This window comes from Malus domestica, chromosome 06 (genome assembly GCF_042453785.1).
Source record: "Malus domestica chromosome 06, GDT2T_hap1".
NCBI classification, from domain to species: domain Eukaryota; kingdom Viridiplantae; phylum Streptophyta; class Magnoliopsida; order Rosales; family Rosaceae; genus Malus; species Malus domestica.
In genome coordinates, this window is record NC_091666.1 from 29,063,336 (window position 1) to 29,075,758 (window position 12,423).

Consider the following 12,423-nt stretch of genomic DNA (forward strand, 5'->3'; position numbering starts at 1 on the left):
CAAGCATCTCGGCAACAGGCAAACCCTCATGAGTAGCAAAGGAAATTTTCAATCTTTCTCAATTGGCATCTCTTGAGCAGGCGGGGAAGATCTCTTCTTTCCACCTTCATTCATAGTAGGCTCTACGACAGCGATCAGACGAGCCAATACATCCGCCTTGATCCTCTCTACCTCATCTTTTGGGATCAGTCCACCTTTCTCTCGGCGAAGAGAACTAAGCAGCCAATGCCATTCACAATACTCAGCAGAGGAGCTCAACCTAGCATTCAGTAGGCAAGAGGCCTACATGCCCAGCATTCCAGCAGCTCATGAGGCCCACGACCTTCTCATTTCCCTCAATCACCGGCCTAGCCTGCGTCAGGACCAAGAGCCTAAAAAAGACATAAGCCATGCAGCCTGTCTAGCACTACATCCCAACGCTTTAATCTGCGACCCTAGCCGCACAAGCTATCCATGGCTCTAGCTAAGTTGAGCAGCCTAAAACATTGGTCCCTGCCACAACACCTTTTCAGCCTATGCCGAGCCGACTCCTGGCCTCTGTCAACCGACGTGTCACACCACCCCGACGGTTGCCCCGCGATAGCACTATCCAAGAACAAGACAAGAAAAATTAAATTTTACTTACATTGGTGCGACACGGAGAAGACGAAGAAATCAACGAAAAACGGTCATTTGCACGGGTAAGATGTAGAAGATTGCTAGAGGAGGGGAAACAAATATCCTCTAAGCTCTCTCTCTCTTGTAGGGTAGAATAAATCGCTCTCCAAAGTTGATTTAATAACCCACTTAAGGTGGACTTAAATAGGCTTTGAGAGAAATTTATTTCCATTTCCTAGAAGGACATAATTTCCTATTAAAGAGGGAATCTACATCAAAATAGGAAGCAGTCCTATGTTTCCTAAAGCAAGATGATCTCTACACCTGCTGCCCTTTCCTACGAGCATCCCAACAGGTGTGGGGGCATTTGTGGAGCCAAAAATAATCACAAGGCGACATGTGGATTTTTGGACAAAATAGGGCAAAAATACCCTTGAGGTACAACATGATTCCTACGCGCGAGCAGCGTGCAATCATCATTCAACCAAATCAAAAGCACCCAAAATAGGTAACAAATTCAAAGTTATTTCATCCATCCTCATTCTATATTTTCCACAAGGTAATTATTTCATAACCTTCAAAACATCCCATATAAATTACGTAACCCCCAAAATATTTATTCCAAAAATGTGTTGATTAACCAATTAATGGATTAATTGCCTAATTAATCCATTAAATCACACATTAAACCATAAGTTACACCCGAAAAAACATCCAAAGGGGACCGGCTACCCTATCCCTATAAATAGGCTCCCATTTTCACCAAAAGATCATTCCAATACACTTGCAAAGTTCCCAATACTCTCCAAACACTTTTTCTCTCTAAATTCTAACTTTGGCATTGAAGGTTCTTCGGCCTAAGCCCCCCCATTCATCGTGGGCGCGTGAGGCTCTTGGCCTTGACCCTAAGGTGTTAATTGTTTTGTAGGTGCAATTTTGTCCAAGATCAAGGAGGAAGAAATTTGCATCCACACTACACACTCTAATATTAGACAAATTATCCAAAACACTTCTTTAATCTTATGAATTGTTAACTTAAACGCGACAGGAAAATTATCACTCGCTCACACTTGTTGACATGTAATGTTTTTATATTTCTCATGACGGATTGCATTTTGAACTTTTAACTTGTTGATTTTATACGAATTTGAACTTTTGTATAGGGAAATGACAACATGTGAAGTTTCGTAGAGTTTTAAATTCAACATTTTTTCCGTTAATTAACGACTGTCGTCCATGAGACATTTACATTTGATTCGGGAAAGACAAGCAATCGATGCATTGGATGAGCTCTCCAAACCTAAGAGCTGCATCATATAACTGAAACCCGCAGGCTACCATCTAGATGCATTTTCCCATGTGAGAACGTACTCATGTAGTCAATTTTAGCCTGCGAAGTAAGAACAGGGCTAACTTTTGTAGCCTTCTGCAGTGGTTGCATGTGTTTGCTTGGAAACGTGGCTTGCCTCAGTTCGGCAACTTTGTCAAAGATGTGGTCGTAACTTGTAGCTAAATAAGGCCCCAAATAAATTACTGTTATTCTAAAAGCAGACGGCTGAGGTAGCTCCATCAAAAGGAGGTCCAGTTTTAGGGTTTGCATGTGTCTTCTCCTTCAGTAGTCGTAGCCCTAATCGAGTCCCCAATGTTTAAATTCAAAACCCATGCCCTACCCAATTTTTTATTTGTCGGGGGACGGTTTTGTTAGGTTTTTTTTTTTTACTTTGTTGGAATTCTGTTTTAACTTTTGGCATGGAATCATCTTCTGCTCTATATGCCTTGTTGGGTGTGCAATTTGTATCTCTTGGTCAAAAATTCTGGGAGACTGTTTGTCCTTATCGAAAATCAAGTATTGGATTCTGTTGTTCTGCCTTTTTTTTTGTCTTCTGGGTCTAAATTGTACATAAGTTTGAATGAAAACTATAGTATGCTTTTGCGCTTACCCGCCATGAATGAATTGAGAATTAAATATGCGACGAAGAATCAAAGATTTAAGGACTCTCAATGATGAAGAATTCTAATCTCTACTATACACGATGCATATATAGTAGGAAAAAAATTCAACTTGAAGTACTCGGATTTGTTTTTTTCGATGTTTTTAGTTCTTTTGTGTTTTTAACGAGTTACTTTTCTCTATCTCATATTATGATTTACATGTAAAATGCATAATCCTAAAGGTCAAACAGCGAGAAAAACACGAAGAAAAAAAAATATCAAATATCAGGAAATAGATTGATAATTTAGTATAGTCAACACTTCAACACTTGTCTTCTCTTATAGGTCATCAAGATTCTTGAACAGAAACCCTAATGCAGCCTCAGAGAAACAAAGCGAGGTTGTAATCATCATGAAAATTGACTTAAAAACAGTAAAAAAGCAAAGGGACAAAGTAGAAAATATTGTTTGGAGGAAATGTCGTTTTCCTCTCACTTCCCTCCTAAATATGTCTAATTGAAGTTGAATAGTTCTTCAGCTAATCACTTTAGGAATGTCGTTTTCAATAGGCCACAAGCTCGATATGCAATCAGCAACGAGAGCCCTTTCGGCAACTAAGTGCGCCGGAAGCCGTGGTAATCGCACCCACTAGAGAAGATGGCTTTGCACCCAAGCTCGAAGCCCTGGCGTAGCTAGAGGAAGCTCCGGCACCTGATGCAGTAAAAAACGCACCGTTGAGCATCAAGTCGCCTTCCGACCTCCAGTTCCAATTCTTCCATTCACTTTCTGGTGCATCCTCATGTTTGGTCACCTGCGTACAAAGTTTGTAACATATTAATTACAAGTTAAACACAAATTATAAAATTCAAATTAAATTGTAACATTTTTCTAATGTGCATAATTTGATGGGTTTTCACCTCTTTGCTGGATCTGATATCTGGTGCAGCAAATCTGTTCCCTTGGCTATTGATTGTAGGGTCTGCACTCCCACCAATGGCATACATCTCCCAATGGGTGTAGTCATTGTTCACCACATGGAAATATCCATGCCTACATCTGCAAATGTAAATCAAAAGGTTAATAATTCACAAATAAGTTCCTCGAAACTCTATGTCATAATCAAAAGCACTTAAATCACCGTTTTTTAGAAGAAGACTTTTGCGCCCAGTTGTTAATGTACAACAAACAATTTATTCTTTTACCGTTTTTACTAACATTATTAGCGGTCAGCAAGACTAATACTAATTAAGAATCAAGTAAAATTTTTAAAAGCATGAAAGCCATGGACCACCAACCTATCTACTTTATGCAAATTAATTTTAAAAATGTCCCACTAATTAAATTTTACTTTTTGTAATTACCTTGGCATTCTTTGGACCAAGCCTTCTCCAAAGTGATTGAACGCAATGGTGATTTGCATGTTCTTGTCGTTGGTATACGAATCGCTATGCCCCAAAAGCATCACCTTATCATGGTGCGTCATGTAATTGTTCGAAATCGTTATCGCAGTGGACCCATAAATTGCATCAACCAACCCATCTTTGCAGTTGGACAACGAGCAATGGTCCACCCACACGTGGCTCCCACCGAAGATCGACACGCCGTCGCCGTCCGATACGGTCCTCCACCCGAAGTGCCTGGGGGAGCTCCTCACCATAGCGTTCCCACCCTGCTTGCAATCGTGTATGTGCAGTCCGTGGATAATAATGTTGGTCACGAACTGGATGGTGATGCATGGCCCGCCGGCAATGTGTACGGACGCTCCCCGGCCGTCGATTGTCTTGAAGGAGTTCATGATCAGCTCCTCCTTCAGCTGGATGGTCATGTCACGCTGGAAAATGATCCATAATGGCTCGTCTTGGATGACGGCGTGTCGTAGGGTTCCTGGCTTGGGGTTCACGGGGTCGTCATCGCCGGAATCTGTGACCACGTAAATCTTCCCGTCTCTTCCACCTATGGCGTTCTTTCCGAACCCTATCGCACAATCAGCTAAGCTCTGCCTGTTCTTCTCCCAGTTCGGGTCGCACCGCCAGCAGTCGTCGATAGGGTTGCCGGTCCCGCATGACAAGTAGCCCAAGTTCCTCCTAGATACTGAGTCGCTAATATTCCTGCAACCACAAAAATGTGACACATTCTAATGAGTAACATTCTCTTATCTTACTTATGTTGACAGAATATATATCTAGGGAACATATTCCCCAAATTATTCTCTTATCAAACATACATTGTCAGATTGTGAACCTGGGACACACATTGGAAAAGGTCAGTGGTAATTCACGGTCCGACGAGCTAACATTTTTCGATATATATAAGGCTTACTTCTAGAACAAACACAAAATAATTACTTGTGGAGCCTTACCTTTGTACCTCTTGTACTACCAATTCAGGGTCTTGGAGATGAAGTGGCCTGGAGGAAATGAGGGTTGGGGAGAGGAGAGAGAGGAGAGGGAGGAGGAGGAGGGGAGAGAGAAGTGAGGGGCCTGAGGAGGGCCTTGGCATTTTTGGCATTTTTTTGAATGTGCAAGGCACTGAGGCAAGCAAAGAGAGAGAAGGCAGAGAGAGAGAGGAGGTGTGTTTGTGAGTGGAAAGAAGCGAGGGAGGGGGAGTATATATAAAGAGATTTTAAAAGGGGGGGATAATTAGCATGATTAAACTAAACATGTGGGACCCGAACTGCTACGTGATTTCAGGTATTTACGGGAATCCAGTTGGGTAGTTTTGGCCGTTAAGCAAGCCTTGAATAATGCTACAAAGTTCATCAAATACCTTTAACAGAAACTAACCTTATCTTGATCTTCTGTTTTCTACTCCTGTTCAGTGGTGAAATAGGGCATGTTGGTTGTTACTCTTTTCTTTTGTGTATGAGTTTTTTTCTAGTGTCCGTCGTCTACGTGCATACATAACTAATATAATTTTTATACGCATCAACGTCTTAAAGTCACCCACATGAACGTGAGCAATTTTTTACTATTAGATGAAATAAGAGTTCTACAAACATCAACAATCCAAAGTCGCCAACACTCTCTGGTTTTGGGTTTGAGATACGAAACTAATAAAAACATGAAAGATTTTCTGGTTGAAAACTTTGGGAGGAGGAGTGCCACTTGAATGTAGCGAGGGGTGGGATGAACTGCCTTTAGTCTTTTTGGACCCCACTTTATATAAGTTAGTTCTACAACCATTCGGGGTGTGGGATAGCTTAGACTTCATTGAAAGAAAAAAAAAAGAAGTCACACAAGCATTCGTAGTTTCTAACAATTGAAGAGATGTGAGTTCAAAGTCTCAACAGTTCAGAGTTGCCCACATACATTCTTATTAACAATTTCTGGCCATCAATGAGATGTGAGTCTCGTATGCACCAATGATCGAAAATCGCAGCCCACACACAATAGAGGGACTGACTATAGAATTGATAGATCATTAGATCTTCTATGGGTCTAAATTTGCAAATCTATAAGGTCATTTTGGTATGCTTTTCTCATAAGACTATGAACCCCACCACAAATATGTGTGTTGAAAACACCTGCTTTTGGTTATTAATTTCTCCACTGCATGCTGTATTTATTTCGCATAACATCAACTTAAGCTGGTAGAGTAGGTTTTACTCATTAAGACGATACACAATTTAAGGTAAGACCTTTATGCATATCATTTTCTTTTGAATTATTAAAGCATTGTCTCATTTCACGTTGCCATTGACAGTGACACACGCTATGGATGGAGTAGGATTTTCTCCTTTTCAAATTTCTCCCTTTTCCAATCCCCTCTCCTCCAGTTCCTATTATTTGAACGGTCACGATTAAGTCACATCAATGCCTGATGTTGATTTCTTTATAAAGAGAGAAAGAAAAAGAGAAAAGTGAGAGATGAGGGAACTGAAGCAGAGGGAATCTGAAGAGGAGAGAATTGTACTCCAACATAGACAACCAAATACGATGGAAAAAATATGTGAAAATGGAGAATATATAGACATTGTTACTTTGCTAATTAGTATGCTTGCCACTTTATTTGCATATTTTTGGCGGATTTTATGGCCCCTAAAATTGACTTATTTGCGATGGGTTTGAACAAACTACTTTTCAATTTTAATTTTTATGAATATATTATTTTTAGCTTGAAAAACGAAATGCTATGCTAGGAGTTTCGAGCTAGCAGACATGATGAACATAAAAAGAAGACCAATGTTTTAGGTACACCAATAACTAATTAGTACTCTAGCTAGGCGTGACAAATTCAAAGATTCAGTAATGATTCATATATATTTATATAGTTTGATGGGTTTTTTTTCCTTCCCTTTTGAGTATTTTATACATCTCATGCAAATAATATAATCCCTATATAATCTTTACCTTTTGAGAATATATTATTGACTCGTTTGAAAATACTTTTAAAATAACTGAATGCAGTATCCCACATCATCCAGGGGAGTGGATCATGTAAGCCTTATATGTGTATTCTCATCTCTACCTAGCACGAGGCATTTTGGGAGCTCACTGATTTCGGGTTCCGTCGGAACTTCGAAGTTAAGCGAGTTTGTGCGAGATCAATCCCATGATGAGTGATCCATTGGGAATTTCTCATCTGAGTTCCCAGAAACAAAACCGTGAGGGTGTGGTAGGGGCTCAAAGCGGACAATATCGTGCTACAATAGAATCGAGCCCGGAATGTGGTGGGGGCCCAGACGGGGATGTGACACTGAAAGCACCAATTATGTGCTTATTCTATGAAGTACTTTGGTTGCTTTTCCAGAATTTACTTGCATTTTTTATTAAGGGTTGGTTCCAAAAATATTTTCATAAAAAACGTTTTCAGTCATTTTAAAAAAAAAATCGTAACGAACTCTATAATTGTGAAGCTTTTGCATTAGTACGTCTTGTGCAAGTATTACCTCCATAAATGATATGAATAATTAAGTAATGCGATCATTTTCTTTACACTAAGATATTCTAAACTACTCAAATATATACAGATAAAGATTTGAACTACTCTAGCCAACCGACTTGATTCATATCAACAAAATACAATTCTTAGAACCTATTCTCATGCGATCCTAAAATGAGCTCGAACAATTTCGGAAAACGGCTACATTTCTTCGGAGACTTGATAAATGATCCGGTGAAAATGATCAGAAAATTGTAACGCATACATTTTTACCGTATCATATTTATTATTATTTAGTTTCCGATTTGATAAGTGGACAAGACACTTAAAAGTGTGACACAATTGTGATGCATTCAAGAGCAAGCAACGCCAAAAATTCTTGACAACCATATGAAATCGGTTATTTCTGAATTTAATTCAAGCAAGCAAGCAATTAATTAGACCTAAAAATACTCGTGACAGAAGCACATGCATGTGCCCACAAAATCAAACCCCCTAAACCCCAAGTAGTAGAGATTTTTCAGTATGATCGTCATATGAAATGGTACATCGTGTGTCGCTATATAAATTCTGGGATATGTGTGTTAAAAAGTTAATAACTTATAAAAAAAATTTCACCACTTACATGAAAACACATGACGTACCACTCGCTTTTCCGTCACAACTAAAAAATTTTCTCCAAGTAGGCCCAACATATCATCCTTCCCTCAATTTTTCTCCGTTAAAATTTTTTAGCCGCAAACTTCGCCGGAATTGTTCAAATACGTGGCCCACCTGCTGACATGGCACATCGGTAACCGCCGCAGAAGCCACGTGTTTGAAAGACCCGTGGTGTCGGTCCAATATGCTCACTCGGGTTGCAATGGCAACGATTTTATTCCCAACCGACGATACGACTGCCGTCTCCATGAATCGTAGCCGTTGATTGTGGATGCGAGAGCAAGTGTTAGCCGTTGATTTTGAAGGGTGGGGACGGATCGAATTTTTTTTAATGAAAAGGTGCTGTGGCCAAAAGCAAACGACGTGAAGGGTCTTTGTCACAAGCATTTGAAAGGTCTTTGCATGTAACAAATTCATCATGAAGGATGTTTCAGACGAATAATATATTATTATATGTTAAATTTTCTTTATTATTAGATTAAATTGCAACGATAATAAGAAATCTGTTTGATATAAATTACTTTTGATAAAAAGGGAAATGAGAGAGTAGCAAGCATAAGCGAGTGGAGATTTTTTCCGGACCTCTATATTTGAAGTCCAAAGACACGGAGATTTGAATTGTTGAAAAAAAAGAAATAGAGATTCGGACACTTGATTTATGTGAGATGGACCAATGAAAATCGGATGAGGTCAGAATCTCCGAATCCGTCGGATAGAAAAATCCGAAGAAGATTACAATTCAGCATGAGCAAAGGCATGTGAGTGGAAATTACATGGCAACCTACACAAGCATATGAAACTTTGCGATGAGGTGAGAGCTGCCATTTGGCATCTTTTTCTCAACCAATGGTTTCTTTGATCTGCACATGCTGGGAGCTTCCAATTTCCCATCAAGCAATATTTTCTTCTCAATTTTTTGTTGGAGTTCGATTCTCCCAAATTGGCTGCCTAATTTGTGGGCTTCCCCCAATCATCAAGTATGAAGGCTTTGTATGTGGTTCGTTGAGATTAAATGCTGTCAATAATTGATAATCGTTTACGTAATTGTTCTTAATATGCCAATTTTACGAGTTAAAAAGTCAAATTTTGCACATAGGTTTTTTTGTTTGGATGTACCACCGACAATTTTTTTGCATGAAGACTTGAAAGTCTGATTAGATTTTTTTTTTTTTAAACATAAGGGGATTACTCCAAAAACTAGCTCAAATTATTACAGATAGTTTGAGTCCTAGAGACTTCCATTGTAACCGAGTTCCAATCCAATTAGAAGGATTCTCAAAATAATGGTACCGAAGATCTATATTATAGTTCCGATTGACAATGTCATCTGACACCATGTTCTTCTCTTGGTAGACATGCAGTAACTCTCATTCAGCTATGCGTGTCATAAGTTGTCCACACTAATCAATGATGATAGTCAGAGAATAAAATATTATTAATTAAACTAATCACTAAAGTTAAATCCATTTCAGTATATTTGTTTCCGTCCTTTTTATTGAGTAAATAAGCGGGAGGGCATCGGACGAGAAAAAAAAAAGTAGGCAGGATCTTTTCCCAACAAAAAATCTTACAAGATGGTGAGGATGGGATAAAGAGGGACCAACATGGCCACTAATCACCAAGCAAATTCATTAATCTAGGTTAATTAGACAAAACATACCAATTATTAGAGATGTTGATCTAATTACGAGGCCTTTAAACCATTGGTTTGACAGAAGAGGGAAAGGGCAGAACCCTACCATGTTCATGTGGGGGCTATTTAGTGCTTCCATTTTGAGCCCTGATGTAAACCTTGATACGAGCCCTTGATGGACCTTCCCACCCTACAAACTAGATAACATGAATGCTTCTTCAGCCAGCAGCTCAGTACTTGACTCATCAAACTCAATCCTATCAACTAATAAATTCAAAACAAGTGGTGGTTTTAAGGTTCATGTACAAAAAAGGTCCTGCGGATGCCTCCCGGTTAGACCTGTAAACGGGTCGGGTTTATTGGGTTTGGATCGGGTTTCACCCGACCCGTTAATTTAACGGGTCACCCGAACCCAACCCGTTAAGTTAACGGATCACCCGAACCCAACCCGTTTCAACCCGTTTCACCCGTAAACCCTTTTTTCTTTTTTTCTTTTTTACATTCCAATACAAGGAGTTGCGACTTGGATTTCTTCTGGAACTATTCCCGGAGGCTCTCGAGCTCCTCTCTGCAATTTGAAGCGTCGCGAATCCCTAATTGCGTGGAAGCTGTTCGCTAGAGACTCGGTCTGGAGGAGGAGCCACATCCGGATGCCGTTGGAGGAGTCTTCGAGAAGGGTCTGGATCCTCTGGAGCATGATGCAGAGCTCCTGGAAGCAGAGGATGGCGGAGTGGGAGAAGACGGCGGTGGAGCTGCAGATGATGTCTTCGAAGAGGATGGAGATGAGGGTTGACCTGTGCGGCGCAGGAGGAACTGGTCCATGATGTGGATGATATGCAGGAAGAGATGATTCATGAAATCTATGAGAAAGCTACTCAAGTATGTGCAATTTTGTTCAATCTAGTTTATTTGAAGTTTTCTTCGTGTTTGGATTAAAGCTCCATTTGTTAATTACTAGAGCTTGATGTCCTTTGCTTTGCTAATTGTAGGAACCGTATAAGACGTTCCATGGTGAGATGGTTGCTGCTAATGCTTGTATATCTGCAGCAGATAGTTTCTAGAAAGAAATAACCAATCAAGTCGAAAACAAAGAAGCTAGGGAATCCACTGAAAATTAGATGACAGATGAACAGAAAGCGCGAATGGAAGCTAATAGATTGAAGGCACTTGAGAAAGCTGCAGCTAGGCGCTGCCAATTGCAGGCGGCTTGAGGTTCCGTTTCATGGTGTTTTGTCACATATGAGGTTGACCTGTGGAGGGAGCGGAGAATCCAGAGTGACCCAAAGCGGCTCGTGGGAGCATTTCCAATATAATTTATAACGGGTGCTAACGGGTTGTAACGGGTCTAACGGGTTGACCCAAAGTGACCCGTTATTTAACGGGTTGTTAACGGGTTCACCCGTTAACGACCCGACCCGTTAAGCATCCACCCAAATACTAATATTAACGGGTCGGGTCGGGTCGGGTTAACGGGTCGGATCCAAAATGCCAGGTCTACTCCCGGTATAGAAAGGATAGCGAGTTTTCTACTCCTCTTGTATGCGTGAGTGAATTGGCAATCAGATGTTACGAATAACATATCAATGATAGACATACATCAATGCACTTCTACTTGACACCTATTTCAATGATAAACGGGTAAGCGAGTTTCCTACTCTTTTCTACCATGCGTGAATCAGTAGTCAGATGTTATGAATCATATACCAATGATAGGCATACGTCAATGCACCTTCACTTGACAGCTATCGTAATGATAAACGACGATAGAAAGGATAGCGAGCTTTCTACTCATCTTTTTCGCCATGAATGAATCGGTAGTCAGATGTTATGAATCATATATCAATGATAGGCATACATCATTGCACTTCCACTAGACACCTATCGTAGTGATAAACGGCTACAGAAAGGATAGCGAATTTCCTACTCTTTTTTCCGCCATGAGTGAATCGGTAGTCATGTTATAAATCACATATCAATGATAGGCATGCATCATTGCACTTCCATTTTGACACCTATCATGATGATAAACGGCTACAGAAAGGACATCAAGTTTCCTACTCTTCGTTTCCACTATGAGTGAATCGGCAGTCAGATGTTATGAATGACATATCAATGATAGGCATACATCATTGCACTTTCACTTGGCACCTATCATAATGATGAACGGCTCGTCTCGTTGTGAACTTCTCTTGAGTTCTCAAACATAAGTTCCGAGTACCAGAATTCTAGTGAGGGAAAGAGGGAGCGAGGGAGTGTAAGATGTGTGAAATATATCACATAATCATATAAAGTCATGTGGCAGTCTCAAAACTATAACGTTTAAGTGTCCAGTCGCTAGACCTAATCATATCAAAACAATGTCTTGTTAGCTACTTAACTAAGGCATAATTACCACTCACTTTAATCTATAGGGCATGACTCAATCAAATGTCAAAACCTCCACGTGTTCAAATCATTACCATCAATGCAAATCCTCTCTAATTTTGTTCACTTTTTGGGTGTTTCTTATGTAAGTAGTGTTATTCACACACCCATTTTTACCTTCCATGCACCCTTGTTAATTTTTTGTTGATTGATCTTCTTCAACTCATTTGATCTGACGATTAGAAATTAAGAAGAGTGAGAAATAAAAATGGACGTGTAGATAACACCATCTTATATATCTACTTTTTTCCCATTTTTTTCTTTCTTTTCCCCTTCCCAAATTGGATAGGTCTAGG

At 39.9% G+C, this 12,423-nt stretch overlaps 1 protein-coding gene across 1 annotated transcript; it reads right to left on the reverse strand.

The window, feature by feature from the left end:
* Positions 1–2,805: 2,805 nt before the first annotated feature.
* LOC103437645 (probable pectate lyase 18) lies at positions 2,806–5,112 on the reverse strand. Its single transcript, NM_001293910.1, is given in 4 exon segments — positions 2,806–3,340; positions 3,447–3,585; positions 3,891–4,637; positions 4,889–5,112. Coding segments are annotated over 4 exon segments (1,257 nt in total). The 5' UTR covers positions 5,038–5,112; the 3' UTR covers positions 2,806–3,118.
* Positions 5,113–12,423: the final 7,311 nt, after the last annotated feature.